This window comes from Oncorhynchus clarkii, chromosome 25 (assembly GCF_045791955.1).
Source record: "Oncorhynchus clarkii lewisi isolate Uvic-CL-2024 chromosome 25, UVic_Ocla_1.0, whole genome shotgun sequence".
In the NCBI taxonomy this organism is placed as follows: Eukaryota; Metazoa; Chordata; class Actinopteri; order Salmoniformes; family Salmonidae; genus Oncorhynchus; species Oncorhynchus clarkii.
Window position 1 is genome coordinate 13,942,498 of NC_092171.1, and position 20,905 is coordinate 13,963,402.

General features: G+C 44.3%; 1 protein-coding gene across 1 annotated transcript in view; it reads left to right on the top strand.

Annotated features, from left to right (window-relative positions):
- Nucleotides 1-405: 405 nt before the first annotated feature.
- LOC139383395 (disks large-associated protein 2-like) overlaps nucleotides 406-20,905 on the top strand; it is a 45,243-nt gene continuing 24,743 nt past the window's right edge. Inside the window, exons 1-2 of the mRNA XM_071127929.1 lie at nucleotides 406-1,494; nucleotides 13,865-14,076. Coding sequence (XP_070984030.1) covers nucleotides 406-1,494; nucleotides 13,865-14,076 — 1,301 coding nt within the window. The remainder of the gene's footprint in view (nucleotides 1,495-13,864; nucleotides 14,077-20,905) is intronic.

The following is a 20,905-nucleotide window of genomic DNA, read 5'->3' on the forward strand; positions in this document are numbered from 1 at the left end:
CACTTTGCCTTGGATAAATGGCAATGCTAGCTGCTACCTGTCCATCTCACCTTCCCTCGCCTCGCAGCCTGGCACCAACAGACAGACAGGGGAGGGAGGGAGTTGGAAATAAGAGGCCTGAGCTCTGTGGGACTGTGCCATTTTGTGATCATACTTTCTCTTTTTCCACCTTGTTGTTCTGGGTGACTGAGGACAATGTGCTGCTGTAGTGACAATGACATTTGATAAGCGGCTTATTTGATAATGTGTCTTTCTCTCTCTCTCTCTCTCTCTCTCTCTCTCTCTCGCTCTCTCTCTCACACAAACACACACAAACACACACACACAAACACAGACCAGCAGTATTCATGGTCTCCCTCTCAGCACTTCGATGAAGAAAGCAACTCCCCTCCTCCACCCAGGAACATGAAGGCTCTATCGGGCGGGCGGCCCAGCCAGCTCCAGATCACCTCGGCTCACACCTGCGGCCTGGCCGACTGCGAACACTCCCTGGACCACCATGACTCCCACCATGACTCCCGCACCCCCTCTTACCTCCTCAGCCCCACAGAGAGCTGTCCCATGGAGCACCGCCGCTGTTCTCCCCATAGCTCCATCCACTCTGAGTGCATGGCAATGCCCGTCTCCATGGCCAACACAGACCACTCCATCTCCAGCAGCACCTTTCCCAGGATGCATTACAGTTCCCACCACGACGGCAGCGGGTCACGGGACAGTGGTGGTGGTGGAGGAGGTGGTGGTGGTGGATCACGGGATCGAGACGAGTGTGGCTCGTCGCACGGCGGCAGCGGTAAAATGAACAGAATCCCGGCCAACCTGCTGGACCAGTTTGAGAAGCAACTTCCGTTACATCGCGACGGCTTCCACACACTGCAGTACCAGAAGACGCACACCACCACCACGGAGCAGCGCAACGAGAGCCCCGGGAGGATCCGACACCTGGTCCACTCTGTCCAGAAGCTCTTCACCAAGTCCCACTCCCTGGAGGGCTCGTCCAAGATGAACGGCACCAAAGGGGACTCGCACCGGGAAGGCTCCCACCACCACCATCCCAACCACCATGGACACCACAAACACAGCAAACGCAGCAAGAGCAAAGAGCGTAAGTCATCAGACAGCAGCGGGAAGCAGCGCTCTGGGGTGGCGGGCTGGTGGAGCTCGGACGATAACCTGGACAGTGACAGTACGTACCGGACGCCCAGCGTCATGTCCCGCCAACAGGTGGACCACATCAGCCACTGCTACCCCGACTCTGTCCACAGCCATTACGGGGACCTGTCGCTCAAGACCTCCAAGAGCAACAACGATGTGAAGTGTTCCGCGTGTGAGAGCGTGGCCATGGCTCCTGAAGGGAAGTTCATGAAGAGGAGCTCCTGGTCAACGCTGACTGTCAGCCAGGCCAAGGAGGCCTACAGGAAGTCTTCCCTAAACCTGGAGAAACCCATGACGCCCACAGACCTCAAGCCCAACCTCAGGCCCTGCCACTATCTACAGGTGAGTCACTCGTATAATCCTAATATGTCCGTTGCTGGAGCCATGTTGCTGGAACCACAGTAATGTTATAGATAGGCAGAGAGATGGATGGGATTGGCAGAGAAGCAGACAGATATGTACAGTACGGACAGACATAGGTCCGCTGGTAGGCTGATTCAGTGAAGCTATTGAAGAGAGGATTTATTGTCATTAGCAGTCAGTGTAGAACCAAAGACCAGCTAGGCTACATGCTAACACTCAGAAACACTGCAAACAATGAGGCTCGTTGATTAGCACTCATCTCAGTAAGCCTGCCGTTAACATGGCATTCCATTCTATCAGCGGCTTATATTCAACAGACAGTGAGTCCAGACAGTTACTATGATGTTGTTTGTCTCAGCTGGACTTCTGATAGTTCTGAGATTTAATCACTTGTATTTCCCTGTCCAGGATATGAATCACCTGTCAGGGGATCAGCAGGGTAGTAGCAGTGAAAGGGACGGCACAGTGGGAGCAAATCAATTACTGTATCAATGAATGACACCAGTGACAAGTCGGGAGTGCAAAGAAAAGACTCGGGATCAATGCCGATTTGAGCTTGTTGTCGTGCTGTTTCTCCAAGCTGTCAGTTGGTCTGTGTCGGTGTGTGAGAGCACTTAGTTCATGGCCAGGATCCGCTTGGTGGGAAACCCTGGTGGATTGTGGTGAACGGCATTAAGATCAATTCAAAGGGAATCAGCATGTTTGTAGTTGATGGTCCAGGGGTTTTATGTCGGGGTTGTTGTATTAAAGGGTAGGCCATTTGCTTGGGAATGGCAAGTCCCTTACCAACTGCACTCTGAAATAACTATGTATATCAAACAATGGTATTTGTGTATGATGAATCAATATCAAAGCTCTTAAGACAATGAAAAGGACATGTTTGACAGTAAACATGCAACCCATGAGGTATGATCTGCTGATCATCTCAGGGAACATTGAATGGGCTACTGCCTGGAGCTAAAACCACGTGAACTCCTCAACACTCAGAGAAACACTCCTCGGGGACACTCCATGAAGTGGAATGTGGTGGAAATGTTAGATGCTGTCTTAAATGGACAAGAGGTACATTACTCAACCCACCCACCATTCTAATGGGGAGTCCGGCATTGTGTCTGACTATTAGCTGACGTAAACAGAAAAACAGGAGCATGTGGTCTGTGACTAATGCCAAGCAACTGTATATAAAGCACTTTTAAAGGTGATGAACTCCAAACAACGTTGGGGCCTTAGAACCTCTACTCTCTTATCTCTCTAAGTGTACTAAGCTCTCTCTGAGACAATGATGATAGGAGACGGTAATGTATTCTTCATCTGTTCATTAAATGGGGTGTCTGAACGTCCATAAACACGTTGGTTGTTCTATAAATAGCCTGGCCCATTCTATTGGTTCTCTGCCGCAGGGCTATTTTGAGTCTCGGTTGTCAATCGGCCACGGGTGACGCATTTCCCCTGGGGATTGGTGCCCTCTCTCAGAGGTGAGCTAGCTACCAGGGAGACAGGGGGAAATAAACAGACTATTCTGGTCTCTGGCTGGCTGACTGGCTGTCTGTCTCACTGTCTGTCTCTATCTCTCTCCCTATCCTTATCAACAGGAGCAGTGAGTCAGGCAGATTGAGTTGTTAGACAAGAACATTACTATAACTTTAGGCAACATCCTGTTGCTGTTCTGCTTTGTTTTCCTATTTCGGTTTTAGGGTGCAATCCTATAGATTAAATGAGGAAGACAAATTTTGGTTGAAGGCATTCAGTTGTGCAACTGACTATGCATCCGGTTTTCCTTTCCCTATAAAGATAGTTGTTGTTGTTTGCTGTTGTGGGAGGTGAGGTGTTTGTGGCACTCCTTATGGTTTGATGTGCCGGCAAGGGTATTATAGTTGTGTTTTTAAATATTTTTTAATTCATTTTTAAAAAACTTTTATTAGAAATTCGGTTTAGTTTCAGTTAGTTTGCAGACTTGATTTACTAGTTTTTATTCCGTTTTGGTTTGATAATAACATTTATATTTTGTTTTTATTTTATTTCAGCGTTAGGAACAGAATGTGGCCTATGCGTGGGAGGCTAGTCTTGTGGACCTGCCAGACTCAATGAATAACTGAACCAAAGCTTTGTCTCTTTTTTAATAGTCATTGGAATGAGGCAGGTTTCATGCTCATTTAAAGCCAGGGGGGAAGTAAGCCGGTACGGTCTGGTACGGTGTAGGCCTACTGGCAAAAGAGATAGTGGCAGTATGTTGTACCGGTGAAAAATGAGCCTCTCTCTATAATTAAAACAAAGATGGAAAGAAAACTGCTATTATACCGCCTGGCAGCCACTTGAGAAATGAGCGAATAGACTTTAGAACAGATGGTATGAACTCCAAAATGCGGTGTTTACCAAAATGTGGTGTATACCAAAATGCTGTGTATACCAAAATTCTGTGCATACCAAAATGCTGTGTATACCAAAATGCTGTGTATACCAAAATGCTGTGCATACCAAAATGCTGCGGTGTGGTCCGAGGGGAACACAAACATTTTGAGAAAGTAGAGATCACTAGTCGGGACCGAGACATGCGCGGACACCAGTGGATACAACAATCAATTCAGGCTACAAGTTTGCCTAATGACAATCAACGAATGTCATTACACTTCTTGGTATTTTAATAGATGCCCCTTTTCATTCATCAAATGACAGGTGCAAAGTGCACTGTTTTAGATGCTGGAATAATTTTAGAGTGGATGAACATGCGCTTATCAAGTGATATGTTTGACAATCAATGAAAACAACATGCCAGGTTGTGTTCTTGCCACATTTAAAGGTAATACATTTTTACAGTTAAATGACATGGCTTTACTGCTAGGCCCACACATTTTTCTCACACATTTTCACATATAGGAACATCAACTCAAATGTTATTTGTCACATGCAGCGAATACAACAGGTGTAGACTTTACTGTGAAATGCTTACTTACGAACCCTTTCCCAACAATGCAGAGTTACAAAGTAAGAAAGGAATTTAAAAAAAGAAAATAGTAACACACTAAAATGCCATACCGGGGGAAAAAAATGGTATCTACTTTCACCCAAGTCTAAAGCACACTGCTAAAGTCTGTTGTCCTCGGGAAGAGGTTGCCGTTTGCATGGTCTACGTGCAGCTAGCTGGTGGCTGTCTCACTTTGTCTTTTTCCTTTAATTGTTTGAATGCTTCTTTGTGGTGTTCAGGTGAACTTCAAGTTGGTAGGGGTTTTCCCTTTGATCTCCATACCACACCTGTACCATCTTCTAACACAACAATACATTTACTTTTGTCTGTCACAGCAATGTCATCAAAATAATAATAAGGCGACCAAAGGAAGTGTTGGCTTTGGGGATGACCAGTGAAATATACCTGCTGGAGTGTGTGCTATGGGTGGGTGTTGCTATGGTGACCAGTGAGCTGAGATAAGGCGGGGCTTTACCTAGCAAAGACTTATAGATGACCTGGAGTCGGTGGGTTTGACAACGAATATGTAGTGAGGGCAAGCCAACAACAGGTCGCAGTGTTGGGTAGTACAGTATATGGACAAAACGGATGGCACTGTGATAGACTACATCCAGTTTGCTGAGTAGAGTTTGAGGCTATTTTGTAAATGACATCGCCGAAGTCAAGGATTGGTAGGATAATCAGTTTTACAAGGATATGTTTGGCAGCATGAGTGAAGGAGGCTTTGTTGCGAAATAGGAAGCCAATTCTAGATTTAATTTGGGATTGGAGATGCTTAATGTGAGTCTGGAAGGAGACACCTAGGTATTTGTAGTTGTCCACATATTCTAAGTCAGAGCCGTCCAGAGTAGTGATGCTAGTCGGGCGGGCGGGTGCAGGCAGCGATCGGTTGAAGAGCATGCATTTAGTTTTACTAGCATTTAAAAGCAGTTGGAGGCTAAGGAAGGAGTGTTGTATGGCATTGAAGCTCATTTGGAGGTTTGTTAGCATAGTGTCCAAAGAAGGGCAAGATGTATGCAGAATGGTGTCATCTGCATAGAGGTGGATCAGAGAATCACCAACAGCAAGAGCAACATCATTGATATATACAGAGAAAGGGGTCTGCCTGAGAATTGAACCCTGTGGTACCCCCATAGAGACTGCCAGAGGTCCGGACAACAGACCCTCCGATTTGACACACTGAACTCTATCTGAGAAGTAGTTGGTGAACCAGGCAAGGCAGTCAAATCAAAATCACATTTATTTGTCACATACACATGGTTAGCAGATGTTAATGCGAGTGTAGCGAAATGCTTGTGCTTCTAGTTCCGACAATGCAGTAATAACCAACGAGTAATCTAACCTAACAATTCCAAAACTACTACCTTATACACACAAGTGTAAAGGGATAAAGAATATGTACATAAAGATATATGAATGAGTGATGGTACAGAACGGCATAGGCAAGATGCAGTAGATGGTATCGAGTACAGTATATAGATATGAGATGAGTAATGTAGGGTATGTAAACAAAGTGGCATAGTTTAAAGTGGCTAGTGATACATGTATTACATAAAGATGCAGTAGATGATATGGAGTACAGTATATACATATTCATATGAGATGAGTAATGTAGGGTATGTAAACATTATATTAAGTAGCATTGTTTAAAGTGGCTAGTGATATATTTTCCATCAATTCCCATTATTGTGGCTGGAGTTGAGTCAGTGTGTTGGCAGCAGCCACTCAATGTTAGTGGTGGCTGTTTAACAGTCTGATGGCCTTGAGATAGAAGCTGTTTTTCAGTCTCTCAGTCCCTGCTTTGATGCACCTGTACTGACCTCGCCTTCTGGATGATAGCGGGGTGAACAGGCAGTGGCTCGGGTGGTTGTTGTCCTTGATGATCTTTATGGCCTTCCTGTGACATCGGGTGGTGTAGGTGTCCAGGAGAGCAGGTGATGCGTTGTGCAGACCTCACTACCCTCTGGAGAGCCTTACGGTTGTGGGCGGAGCAGTTGCCGTACCAGGCGGTGATACAGCCCGACAGGATGCTCTTGATTGTGCATCTGTAGAAGTTTGTGAGTGCTTTTGGTGACAAGCTGAATTTCTTCAGCCTCCTGAGGTTGAAGAGGCGCTGCTGCGCCTTCTTCACCACGCTGTCTGTGTGGGTGGACCAATTCAGTTTGTCTGTGATGTGTACGCAGAGGAACTTAAAACTTACTACCCTCTCCACTACTGTCCCACCGATGTGGATAGGGGGGTGCTCCCTCTGCTTTTTCCTGAAGTCCACAATCATCTCCTTAGTTTTGTTGACGTTGAGTGTGAGGTTATTTTCCTGACACCACACTCCGAGGGCCCTCACCTCCTCCCTGTAGGCCGTCTCGTCGCTGTTGGTAATCAGGCCTACCACTGTAGTGTCGTCCGCAAACTTGAGTCTGCCGATAAGAATGCGTTGATTGACAGAGTCTAAAGCCTTGTCCAGGTCGACGAAGACGGCTGCACAGTACTCTATTTTTCCGATGGCGGTTATGATATCATTTAGGACCTTGAGCGTGGCTGAGGTGCACCCATGACCAGCTCGGAAACCAGATTGCATAGTGGAGAAGGTACGGTGGGATTAGAAATGGTCGGTGATCTGTTTGTTAACTTGGCTTTCGAAGATTTTAGAAAGGCAGGGTAGGATGGATATTCGTTTATAACAGTATGAGTCTAGAGTGTCTCCCCCTTTGAAGAGGGAGATGACCGCGGCAGGTTTCCAATCTTTGGGGATTTCAGACAATACAAAAGAGAGGTTGAACAGGCTAGTAATAGGGGTTACAGCAATTTCGGCGGATCATTTTAGAAAGAGAGGGTCCAGATTGTCTAGCCCAGCTGATTTGTAGGGATCCAGATTTTGCAGCTCGTTAGTGAGCATAGGACAGGACAGAGATAGAGTACAGTTGGCTTCTTCCTGAAATTACAAATGTTGGGAATCATATGTGGCATCAACCATCGCTCTCTCTCTGGCAGACTGATTACACAAATTAGTCCCAATTACTCTGCCATGAACCCACACACACACACACACACACACATACACATACACACACAGAGGCCCTCGTTAGTACCTGTTGGGGAGGAACAGCAGGTTTGATTTAGATGCAGTAAGGTGACAGTGACAATGCAATTAAGCCCTGGACGTGACCAGCTCACCTGACCAAGATAGAGATTTACTACCGACTGCTGCTCTTGGCACACTGCTCGGCCAAAATGCCACAACACAATATCTTTGTTTACGGTTTGTCTTAGCCTTGATTAATTCACTTTCACCATTTAACACAACTCTCTTTTCCTTCCAGAAGAGTACAAAGCACGGATTAGGCTTTGATAGTTTTGCTGATAAGGCAATGCGGCAGGATTTAATAAACCAATGAACTGCCATGTTAACTTGCCAAAGGTGGATGGTTCAGAGTGAGAAAGCCTGTGATTAAAGGCAGAGTAAAGTTGCAGCACTGCAGAAACCACAGTCTCTCTCTCTGTGAGGGTGAACCAGACAGACACAATAAACCCACATCATCAGAGATGGGATATAGCCTCGCTCAAAAGCCTTACACTCAAAGGAGGGCATAGGTAAATAAATAAATAATAAAGTGTATTCAGACCCCTTCCCCTTTTCCACATTTTGTTACGTTACAATCTTGTTCTAAAATTGATTTTTAAAAAAAATGCTCATCAATCTACACACATTAATGACAAAGCGAAAACAGTTTTTTAGAATTTTTTGCAAAATTATTAAAAATACAAAGACTGAAATACCTTATTTACATAAGTATTCAGACCCTTTGCTATGAGACTCTAAATTGAGCTCAGGTGCATCCTGTTTCTATTGTTCGTCCTTGTGATGTTTCTACAACTTGATGGTTTGGAAAGGCACACACCTGTCTATATAAAGTCCCACAGTTCATGTCAGAGCAAAAACCAAGACAGGTTGAAGGAATTGTTGGTAGATCTCCAAGATAGGATTGTGTCGAGGCAAAGATCTCAGGAAGGGTACCAAAACAAATTGGCAGCATTGAAGGTCCCCAAGAGCACAGTGGCCTCTATCATTCTTAAATGGAAGAAGTTTGGAACCACCCAGACTCTTCCTAGAGTTGGCCACCCAGCCAAACTGAGCAATCGGTGGAGAAGGGCCTTGGTCAGGGAGGTGACCAAGAACCTGATGGTCACTCTGACAGAGAACCAGAGTCCCTCTGTGGAGATGAGAGAACCTTCCAGAAGGACATCCATCTCTGCAGCACTCTACCAATCAGGCCAATATGGTATAGTTGCCAGATGGCCCCTCAGTAAAAGGAACATGACATCCCACTTGGAGTTTGCCAAAAGGCACGTAAAGGGCTCTCAGACCATGAGAAACAAGATTCTCAGGTCTGATGAAAATAAGATTGAACTCTGTGGCCTGAATGCCAAGTGTTACATCTGGAAGAAACCTGGCACCATCCCTAGGGTGAAGCATGTTGGTGGCAGCATCATTCTGGGGAGATGTTTTTCAGCAGCAGGGACTGGGAGACTAGTCAGGATCAAGGGAAAGATGAACGGATTAAAGTACAGAGAGATCCTTGATGAAAACCTGCTCCAGAGCGCTCAGGACCTCAGACTGGGGCGAAGGTTCACCTTCAAACGGGACAAAGACCCTAAGCACACAGCCAAGACAATGCCAGAGCCTAGACTATAACCCGACCGAAATCTCTGGAGAGACCTGAAAATAGCTGTGCAGCGACACTCCCCATCCAACCTGACAGAGCTTGAGAGGATCTGCAGAGAAGAATGGGAAAAACTCCCCAAATACAGGTGTGCCAAGCTTGTAGTGTCATATCCAAGAAGACTCAAGGCTGTAATCGCTGCCAAAGGTGCTTCAACAAAGTACTGAGTGAAAAAAGTACTGTCTGAATACTTGTGTAAGTGTGATATTTATGTTTTTTTCTGAGATAGTGAGGTATAGAGAGTCCCCAGCCTTCATTGCCCTGACAACGGAGTCCAACAACCTTATGATGGGAGAGAAGACCATTAGCTGCAGCCTACCAGGCAGGCAGTGAGACCCAGACCCAGGACCATCCAATACATAACCCAGACCAAGAAACACAGAAAGAGAGAGGTAGAGCGAGGTAGTCTGAGAGAGAGTCAGAACGGGGGGGGCAGAGATAAAAAATAAAAAAAACAACACCCCTCTCTAAAACACACTGAATCATTCTCTTCCCACAATCCTCTCTGAAGAAATGATGGAGTGGGGAGGGATTATCACTGATTCAGTTGTTTAACGACGTCGTGCCAGGGAAGCCAGGTCTATCCCCCTTTCTACTCTGGCTGGGTCCTGTTTTAATGGCGCTGACTTGTGTTCCTAGCGGGAGATGACCTGAGTGGAATGGAGCTGCAGAGTTAATCAATGAAATGCACTGCAGGAGAAGCAGCAGGGCCTACAGCCTACAGCCCATCCCCCTGGGGAGGCCTATGGGGCAGGAGCAAGGCTGAGAGCGCAGGGCTGGAAATGCACAGGTCATTCACACATTATCTGGAGAACTGGACTAGAATCTAGAATGTATAGTCTATCCTATTAGGACAGGATCAGGGCTGAGGCCTGAGGCCACATACAGGTGAACGCCCAAACATAGTCTGGGAGAGGAGAGGGACTGTAGCTACTGTATATCTCAGGATGTGTCCTTTTTCTGCCTCTCGTGTTTTGCCGTCATGTATAGTTTGTAGTGGCTCTCATCACTTGAGTAAATTCATTACATTCTGCCCATAGATAACTAAGTACACGTTCTAGGATATTCTCTTGTTGCAAGCAGCATGAACCATTTGGACCATGACTGTGTAGATTTGTATGCTCTCTTCCTCCATGCAAACAGCCCTGTGATGTGTGTGTATTCATTAGGATGGGAGACACGGAGATGTCTGGTTCGTTGTCTCTACACAGGGGGGGGATCCACCCGTGTATCTAGTTTATTAGCAAATCCCAAATTAAACAAATCTCACCACAGTGTGTGGCTGTCCTCTGGCGCTCCTTCCTTAATTAGACGTCTAAAAATATCAAACTCCTTGAAGACTTAATTAACCCATCGACTCTGGTGAGCGTGCAATGTGTGTGTGTGTGTGTGTGTGTGTGTGTGTGTGTGTGTGTTTTGGACCAGACTACAAGCGTAGTAAAACACGAACAATTTAGACAAGTGGGGACATTTTGCCGGTTCCCACAAGGAAAAAGGCTATTATTGTTAGAATTAGGGATAGGGGTTAGGGGTTAAGGTTAGAGTTAGGTTAAGGGGAATAAATTGTTTGGACCACACAAGGATAGTACAACAAACGTGTGTGTGTGTTGGTGTGTTGGTGTATTTGTGTGTTTGTGTGTGTGTGTGTGTGCGTGCAAACGTGTGTGTCATCTGAAGGGTATAAAATGATATGTCCCTTGGTATGTGTGTGTGGCCCAGTTTTGCTTATTTGTGTGGCATCATCATGGCACATTTTGCAAGCCCCTTACTCTGAAATCATAATATTATGTATTTCTGCCATAGAGCGCTGTGGACCCACGGGCCTTATGACTTTCAACACACAAGCCCTATTGACTACAGCCAGCTCTCTACTGTCATATCATTGGTAAGCCAAGCTCATCACCAAGCTAGGGACCCTGGGACTGAACCCCTCCCTCTGCAACTGAATCCTGGACTTCGTGACGGGCCGGCCCGCTGACCTTCAACATTGGGACTCCTCAGGGGTGTGTGCTTAGTCCCATCCTGTACTCCCTGTTCACCCACGACTGCGTGACCACGCATGACTCCAGCACCATCATCAAGTTTGCTGATGACACAACGGTGGCAGGCCTGATCACAGACAACAATGAGTCAGTCTAAAGGGGTCCCGAGTGGCGCAGCGGTCTAAGGCACTGCATCTCAGTACTAGAGGTGTCACTACAGACCCTAGTTGGATTACAGGCTGTATCACAACCGGCCATGATTGGGAGTCCCATAGGGCGGCGCACAATTGGCCCAGCGTCATCCGGGTTAGGGTTTGGCCGGGGTAGGCCGTCATTGTAAAATAAGAATTTGTTCTTAACTGACTTGCCAAGTTAAATAAAGGTTCATTTTGAGACTTAGCAGTGTGGTGTCAGGACAACAGCCTCTCCCTCAACATCAGTAAGACCAAAGAGCTGCTCGTGGACTATAGGAGAAAGAGGGAAGAGCACACCCCCATCCACATTGACGGGACTGTTGTGGAGTGGTTCGAGAGCTTCAAGTGACTTGGCGTCCACATCTCTAAGAACTTAACATGGTCCACACACAGTCATGATGAGGGCACTGCAGTGCCTCTTCCCCCACAGGAGGCTGACAATATTTGGTATGGGCCCTCGGATCTTCAAAAAGTTACAACTGCACCATCGAGAGCATCTTGACAGGCTGCATCAATGCTTGGTATGGGAAATACATCTCAAAGCCTTACAGATGGAGCATCGGCTGTTGTATTTGCGGTAATTGAACTCTGCTGTACTTTTAAAGCAAAACTGTGACAGTGAGGGCTCTATTGTAACAAACCTAGCACAATACCAAAAATATAAAGAGAAAGAGGGAATGTCCACTCACCGTTATACTGCTCGCAAATGTAATGTGTTATAAACATCATGGATCCATCTTACAGATCATATTTGCACTTCTCCAGAAATAGCAGACGAATTTGCCAATGGACGGTGCATCTTTCTAATAAGTTAAATGAAATGGGGGGAAACCATTCATATATTTAGTTGTAAATACGAGATTCATTCAAAAGGCACATCTTTCCTTCCATGGGCACTGTACTTCATGGCTGGATAGGCTGCGCTTCCGCTCTCTAAATCCATGCCTTCATCAACTGCGTTACCTTTAAGACCTGCTTTTTGTGGGTTTTAAAATGGCCCATTAGCGCTGTAAAATGGCCCATTAGCACTGTAAAATGGCCCATTATCACTGTAAATGGCCCATTAGCACTGTAAAATGGCCCATTAGTGCTGCATGAAGTCACTTTTGCGCTTGTTTTTAAGGACAAACCTCAAATATTGCCACCCCTCCCACCTCAGTGCAAGCGAGCTGATGTTAGACAGGTAAATTACCGAACCTGGTGTTAGGGCTGGAAAATGTCAGTGCCAGACAAAATTGCTAACTAACGTGCGTATAACACTTGCACCTCCTTTGTGCCAGCCGAAAATAGAGCCCGGAGAGAGGAAGAGAGAGAGAGACTTTAGTGGTAACTTCTTTATTTAACGAGCCTGTGATATTTAAATGAGTTTGTAAACAGCATCAGTTCGATTGAATTAACCCCTAGCCATTTGTCCAGCAGCTTCAAATAGTTTCCACAACCTTTCAACAAGTGCCATTATACAAACAGAACACCAGAATATGATACCTTTGAGTTAGGCTTGGGATTTTAGTTTGATCTTTTGAATTTCAGAAGGGATTTTCGTAACAAATAGACCCTCAATTACTCTGTATATTTTTGAAGTAATTATATTGAATTAAACCCAATTCTACTTTATTAAATTGAACTAGAACAGTTCTCTTGTATGGTTTATTTACTGCTCATAGACGTCTTGCATCAGTAAGTAAACCATCCGACAGGAATGTCAAACAGTGTTACCGCTGCTCTGCTGTGGTTTATCATGCAACATGTAACACTCTGAAGGCAAGGAGACACCACATCTCTGATGCTGCTCTCACATTCAATATTGAAGAGCCTTATGATGTGTAATGCAACCTTGGGTAAACACAGCACGATCACACTGCACGTACCTCGCTTTGAGTCTCAATCTGGGAACAGATTGCAGTCGAGGGAACAAGTCTGAGTCAGAAAACATCTTGCCAATGGGGATGATGCCTTGCAAGAGCCTTGTCTCAGCTGCAAATGTCTTACTAGCTATAGAGAGAGAATGATAACAGAATATTACAAGTGATGTGCTGTACCTATCTTTGCCTGAGCTGTGGTTAAATGTGACTGTGGATGAATCTCCTATTCAGTTTGATCCTCTATGATCCCACTCTCACTACCTTCATTTTACCAATAAACATGATCGAGGACAGTCTGCTTTACACTACGGCTGAGCCAATAGCCACATTGAGAAAACAAAAACTCTCCTGACATACCAAAACCAAACAGCTAATGGCTAACTGTTTTCAGGTCTATGTAACAATATCCACAGTTTAAAGATAAATTGTACCTACCTACAGTAATTACTGTACCATGTAGGTAAGTACATGTTACTGCAAGTGGGGGCAAAGAAACTTTGAGGTAAACCTGTGTATCTGTAGTACTCATACTATAATTACATTACAGTATCTTTTACAATCTTACTACTTCTGTTACAGGGTACCCAACCCTTCTCTCTAACCCTCTCTCTATCTCCCCCTCCCCCCCCAGGTACCTCAGGATGAGTGGAGTGGTTACCCAGGGGGAGGTAAGGACGATGAGATCCCCTGTCGGAGGATGAGGAGCAGCAGTTACGTCAAAGCCATGGGTGATGAGGAGAGTGGAGAGTCTGACTCCAGCCCCAAGACCTCCCCCGTGAAGACGGTCCGGCCAGACGCCCTGGTCAAATCTGTCATGCAGAGACCACTCCTAGACTCCCAGAGGTAGGCCATGTAAAGTATCCTAGCATGTGGAACTGAGTTAAGATCACTCCACAGCTAGCTTGAAATGTCACGGATGGAGCCATCCAAATCGGTCCCTTTTGGGTGCCTCAACCTGTTGGAACGTTGTCAAGGAGGGCGGTCACGTATGTTGCGAAGCAGAAGATCCCTGGTTTGAGCCCAGTTTAGGGCAGTCAGACATTGGAGGAAGCTAAGCAGTTAGCAGCACACTGACCCCCATTACACAGGTAATGCCAAAGATTTGATCCCAGATCTGTGGTTAATAAGGGCACGTTCTAGAACTTGTAGAAATACCAAATAAATGAATCAGATTTAATTTCTATAGCAAAAAGTTTAGTGTCATTGTTTATAAAGCTTTGTTAAGTGTGTGCACTGGGGGTATAAAATGAATGAATGCTGGAATGGATTAGATAGGCCATGATGCAGACACAATCACAGAAACGAGGTTAGGATGATAATGGCATGACGTTAGAACAAATGCAGGAGATGAACATGAAATTAGATTACAATACTTGTCCATTGGATGAGACGAGCAAAATTCTAACACACTAACAATGGCTCAAGCAAAAACATATCCTAGATAGATGATTCAATAAGGGGGGCAAGAATGCTGTTGTTTGCCTTTTTACCTACTCTGTTGGAAGGCAATGCTGTTATTGGATTATAAAACTGCATATTCTAGTTCTCTTTACATTAAAGTCAGTGAGGAAAAGTACAACCAAAATGATCCAATGTTGTTATTTCCATAGAAATGTCTCCCCATTACAAATCTGGTTTCAGAATAGTTTTAGAGCCTTGAATTAGTTACACATAGTGTTTAAAGGGGCACACAGGTTATTTTCTCTGTGTCTACTTCTACATGAAAAAAATACTATAGTATACAATGGTATAATATGGTATTATTATGGAAAACTATGGTATTCACTAAAATGTTTTTGCGGACTTTACAGTATTTTTTACTGTAGTATTTACTGTTAACTATAGTATAAATACTGTAGTAAAATAACTAATATTTTCTATGGTAATTAATATAGTGCAGATTGGATACTGTATTATTTAGTGTAGTGTTTTTGCAGACTGTACTATACTGTAGTGTTTATTTTAGTGTTTTTTCAGATTGTAGTATACTGTAGTGTTTATTATAGTGTTTTTGCAGACTTTACTGTAGTATTTACTATAATGTTTTTGTTTTATTATCTTTGACATAATGTGGTGGCTATCAGGAAACCTACTGGAGAAATATGATCAAATTTTACATAACCTGTTGGTAGGACTGGGGTCTGAACTGGTAATAATATATTCTATAACCTGCATAGAACACAATATGGTCTATACTTGGCATGTAGGTTTCTCACTTATGGGTGGCACAAATTGGTATATGGGGGAGGGGAATGGACAGGGTATATGGAAATGAAATACTGTATAATTTACTATAGTTTTAAAAAAGTGTAGTGTTTTTGCGGACTGTAGTGTTATATTTTATTTGATTTTTGCCCCCCTTTTCGTGATATCCAATTACAATCTTGTCTCATCGTTGCAACTCCCCAACGGGCTCGGGAGAGGCAAAGGTCGCGCTGCTTCTTAACACCCGCTCGCTTAACCCCGGAAGCCAGCTGCACCAATGTGTCAGATGACACACCGCTCAATTGATGACTGAGGTCAGCTTGCAGGCTTACGGCCCGCCACAAGGAGTTGCTAGAGTGCGATGAACCAAGTAAAGCCCACCCAGCCATACCCTCCCCTAACCCAGACGACGCTGCGCCAATTGTGCGCCGCCCTATGGGATTCCCAGGCACGGCCAGTTGTGATACAGCCTGGGATCAAACCCAAGGCTGTAGTGATGCTGCAACACTGATGCAGTGCCTTAGACCGCTGTACCACTTGGGAGGCCCCGGACTGTAGTGTTTTAGCGGACATTACTGTAATATTTTTTTGTAGATAATACTTCAGTATTTACTTTAATATTCTACAGTATACTACAAAATTCTATAGTAAGTACTACAGTATGTAGAATAATCTGCAGTATACTACAATTTACTATAGAATTCTATAGTAAGTACTGTAGTATTCTATTGTAAACGGTAGTATTTTTTCATATGGGCTGTTTCTTGTCCTTGTATGGTTTGTTAATTGTCCTTGTCAATGGCTGCTGTGTTTGCCCAGTGTTTCTCCCATTTCCTTGTTTACCGCACTTCCTCACCTTCACCCCTGGGGCACTCTCATATATCATTCATATCCTTGTCAATTTAGGTCGCAGAGCAGTGGCAGAGTTATATTGCAATAAAAACGTAGTCATTTTATGAGATCCTGTGGTAGTTCAAAGGTGGATCTTAGTGTAAAATCCATCTCCCATAGACTTTCAGTCTAAATGGTTTTAGAGTTTTGTCTTGAATAAAAGGTGTTCTTAATTGTGTCAGTGCAGGTATGAGAAAGTCACTATTCTCTGAGCCACAGCTATAGTTTATTCTTTATTGCATTTAATTTTAGCATTATATCAGACATAAATACATTAAATTGTACTTGGCAAGTCCATCTTTCCCTGATGTAATTGTTAATGTCGCGCCACTGTCTGCCAGTGCAAGCACACTTTCATTCTTCCTCAAAGGCCACTCGTCTCTCTTTGTTCATGGTTGAATATGGAAACAGTAATAACAGGAGAGTTCAGGAGTCCATTTTATTAATGTTCCATTATAAAACCCTCCTCCCAGACCAGCACTTTCAGAACCTCACATTTCTGTCTGCCTATTCTATTCTCCGGTGTCAGTCAATACGACACCGTGACTGACATGTGCTGGACTATCAATGTACAGGTCTCCATTAGATGAATTATTTTCTTGGCACTCGCATAACAGGCTGCTTTGTGCTAGCACAGTCTTCATTTTGGAAAGGAGGAATGTTTTGTCGGTGATATTTTGGCATACCAAAAATTCTAGATTTCTTCTTGGTCATTTGATTGACACCCTTAAATTTAACAGCAAAAGTGCCCGTATAGAGATTGATGTAACATGTCAAAGTTGTGTTAATACAGTGCGAAACCTATTGCCATAGGTAAATGCAAACGTGCCCGTTGTAATTCTGGTCATGGAGATTCTATACATCTCTATTCATTTCTACGGCGCTCGTGGTATCCCTGCTGTACTGCGGCATCAGCTCTATGTTGGTCTTGATCCACTTATGACAGTCATGATAGCGACTGGTGTTTCTCTCCTCCCCAAACCCTGCATACTGCAGCAGCTCTACTCATTACCATTCAACACAGGTTGCTAAATTACCGTTAGGGTACAGCAAGGCTTTTTCCTGGAAAATACTGACATCACAGCAAAGTGGAGAAAACACTATCCCTTAACACTCACACCACTGTCAGCCTGACACAACTAAAATGAGTTACCCATGATTCTGGGGTGTTAATCACATTTCATTTACACTGCTTTTTTTTTGTTTTTTTTTGGCAAAGGATTATTATTATTTTGTCTGATAAGTTGAAATGAATTTTGAACGGTTTAAAAGTCCTCTGTGGGTGTATACGTCGTTGGCGCGTGAAAGCACGTCAGTGCGATCGGACACGCACTCACGCAGTACTACACAATGCAGCAGTTTATTATCTGATGATAGTGGCTTTGCTAATGCCCTTCATCAGCCTATGATCCAAAACCAGTAGCTATGAAAACAACACGGTTTTTGGGATTTGGGTACTAACAATTACACTCCATTAAGAAAGACACTAAAAAGGGAGTGATTTAGAGGATGGAGCAGCAGATAGCCATTACACGTATTATGCTCAGAGGGTCTCTCTGGATAATGCCTCTCTCAGCAGTTAGTGCAGGAGCCTGCTGCTCTTAGTGAAAGAGGAATATCTATATGGATTGACAACAAGTATGGAGTCAGTTGAAGTTCCTCCTGTATTCACTTTCATTCATGACTGAATAGTATTCGCTTTGTCTTACCGTTTGTCTTCCTGTCACAAGTCAGGACTGCTCCGGTATTACCTGTCTGTGGCGCCTATTGCAGCTATTGAAGTTTGAGCCTCACCTCTAGGCCCAGTCGTTTTGGCAGTAAAACGACACAAGGAGACCCAGATGCAGGCACAGGAAGCAGATGGTTAGAGTCCAAGATGTTTATTAACAATCCAAAATTGCTAGGCAAGAGAATAGTTGTGGACAGGCGAAAGGTCAAAACCAGTTCAGCGATCCAGAGGTACAGAATGGCAGGCAGGCTTGAGGTCAGGGCAGGCAGAATGGTCAGGCAGGCGGGAATGGGGTCCAGAAACAGGCCAAGGTCAAAACTGGGAGGACTAGTAGACGAGCATAGACGAGCAGGCACACAGGAAAAAACACACTGGTTGACTTGAACATACAAGACGAACTGGCACAGAGAGACAGGAAACACAGGGATAAATACACCAGAGAAAATTGGAGGGGGTGGAGACAATCACAGGAACAGGTGAAACAGAACAGGGTGTAACAGGCTGACCTTGAGGCCCAGAGTTTTGCCTGGTAAGGTCACACGGTCAGTAAAACTCCTGGCCCTACTAATTTCCCTTTGAATTGTGCATGTTCATTTTGACTACTTAGGAACTTAAAATATACGTTATATCTTAGTTGTTTTAGACCCTGGCTTGTGCCATACTTTTGCTCTCTGCCATTGCTCAAAAAATCTGAGTAGTAATGCTGATCTGAGTAGTAATGCTGATCTGAGTGGTAATGCTGATCTGAGTGGTAATGCTGATCTGAGTGGTAATGCTGATCTGAGTGGTAATGCTGATCTGAGTAGTAATGCTGATCTGAGTGGTACTACTGATCTGAGTGGTACTGCTGATCTGAGTGGTACTGCTGATCTGAGTGGTACTGCTGATCTGAGTGGCAATGCTGATCTGAGTGGTACTGCTGATCTGAGTGTACTGCTGATCTGAGTGTACTGCTGATCTGAGTGGTACTGCTGATCTGAGTGTACTGCTGATCTGAGTGTACTGCTGATCTGAGTGGTACTGCTGATCTGAGTAGTACTGCTTTTCTGAGTAGTACTGCTGATCTGAGTGGTACTGCTGATCTGAGTGGTACTGCTTATCTGAGTAGTAATGCTGATCTGAGTAGTACTGCTTATCTGAGTAGTAATGCTGATCTGAGTAGTACTGCTTATCTGAGTAGTAAATGCTGATCTGAGTGGCACTGCTGATCTGAGTGGCACCTGACATGAAAGCTCTTATAATATCATGGCTCACTGCTTGTTTGGACTGAATTGGATTGGATTTGAGTCACGTGTGTGAGCAAGGTTTTATTTCTGTTCCCACTTGAAGCAATTTCCTGTTTCTCGGGGTCGCGGTGGGTGTAAATTTGACAGCAGAGGTTCCTGTAGCTAATTGTGTTAAAGTGAGAACAGCCTTTGGTTTGTGTCACGTCCCTCTCATAGCTGACAGGATGGCTCTTTATCCACTTTCTCACCAATAAAGAATCCATCACCATCAACAAGCCTGTCTCTAGGCCATTCAGCTGAAACGCCCCACCACAAGAGGGGACTGACGTTGATGGTCATTTTAATTAATAATAATTCACCCCCCCCCCCCCACAAAGGTGCCTTGGGGTCCCAAACTGTAGGTTGTAGACTAAGATAAATGAATGTAATTTGAATCGGATTTCACGCAGCGATACAAAGGACTAGCCAAACTCATTTAAGGGATGTATTATTGGTGATGATATAGGACTGGAAAGGCATTTAAATAAAGCATCACTGCATAGCAGGATAAGTTAATGAGTCAATCAGCCATGGTACACATAGCGTTTGATAGAGGAGCAGAGAAGCACTCCTCACTCATTGGAGAGAGGCACACTTTCTCTAATGGCTGCCTTTTCATTGGGACGGGGACGGGGACGGGGAGACAAGATCTACGCCAAGCGAAATCAATCCCAGCTATTTGAGGCAGGTTTTAAAATTTGTTTTTTTCCTCCAAATTATGATTAGCCCGTTGAGTAGCATTCGTAATGAATTAAAATGAACATGCGGTGAAGCATTTGTCAGTTACTGATGTAACACAAGGCAAATAGTCATTCGGATTGTGTATCACACTTGTTTCTCACATCTCATTGTCGGAGTGAAATCCCATTCCATTGATTAGTTGCTGTTTGAGACACTGATTCGTTGTTTGTTGAGCTGTTCCCATAAGATTTCTACTATATACAGTAGATGTGTGTGGTACTTTCCCTCATAGTTAAGTCGTTGTTGCCTTTAAGGGTACAGTCATTATGGACTATAATATCCCTTTCATACATTTTAGTCACTTACAGGAGGAGTTAGGGTTAAGTGCCTTGCTCAAGGGCACATTAACACATTTTTCACCTAGTCTGGTCAGGGATTCGAACCAGCGATCTTACGCTTTTAACCAAGATACGGCCTCTACAGGCAGAATTCTTCAGCCTGGCTTGAACCAGGTAGCCCAACACTGGAACACTAACATGCGGGTAGTCTACAGTGAATACACAGACCAAAATCCCACTATTTAACCATGGCTGCTTTTTTTATACCAGCTTTCTGGAATATCTGAAAGGGGTAGGGGTAAAAAAAACTAAACAACATAGTCAATTAAAACCCACCTAAAGACCTAGTCATGATTCCTGCATTTTCCCAGACCCTGTAACCAAAATACAGGTTTCCTGTCACGATCGTCATAATGAGCAGACCAAGGCACGGTGAAACTTTAAACAAAAAACAATAAACCAATAACAAAACATGAAAATAGTGGTGCACAAACACAAAACAATATCCCATAAACACAGGTGGAAAAAATGGCTACCTAAATATGATCCCCAATTAGAGGCAA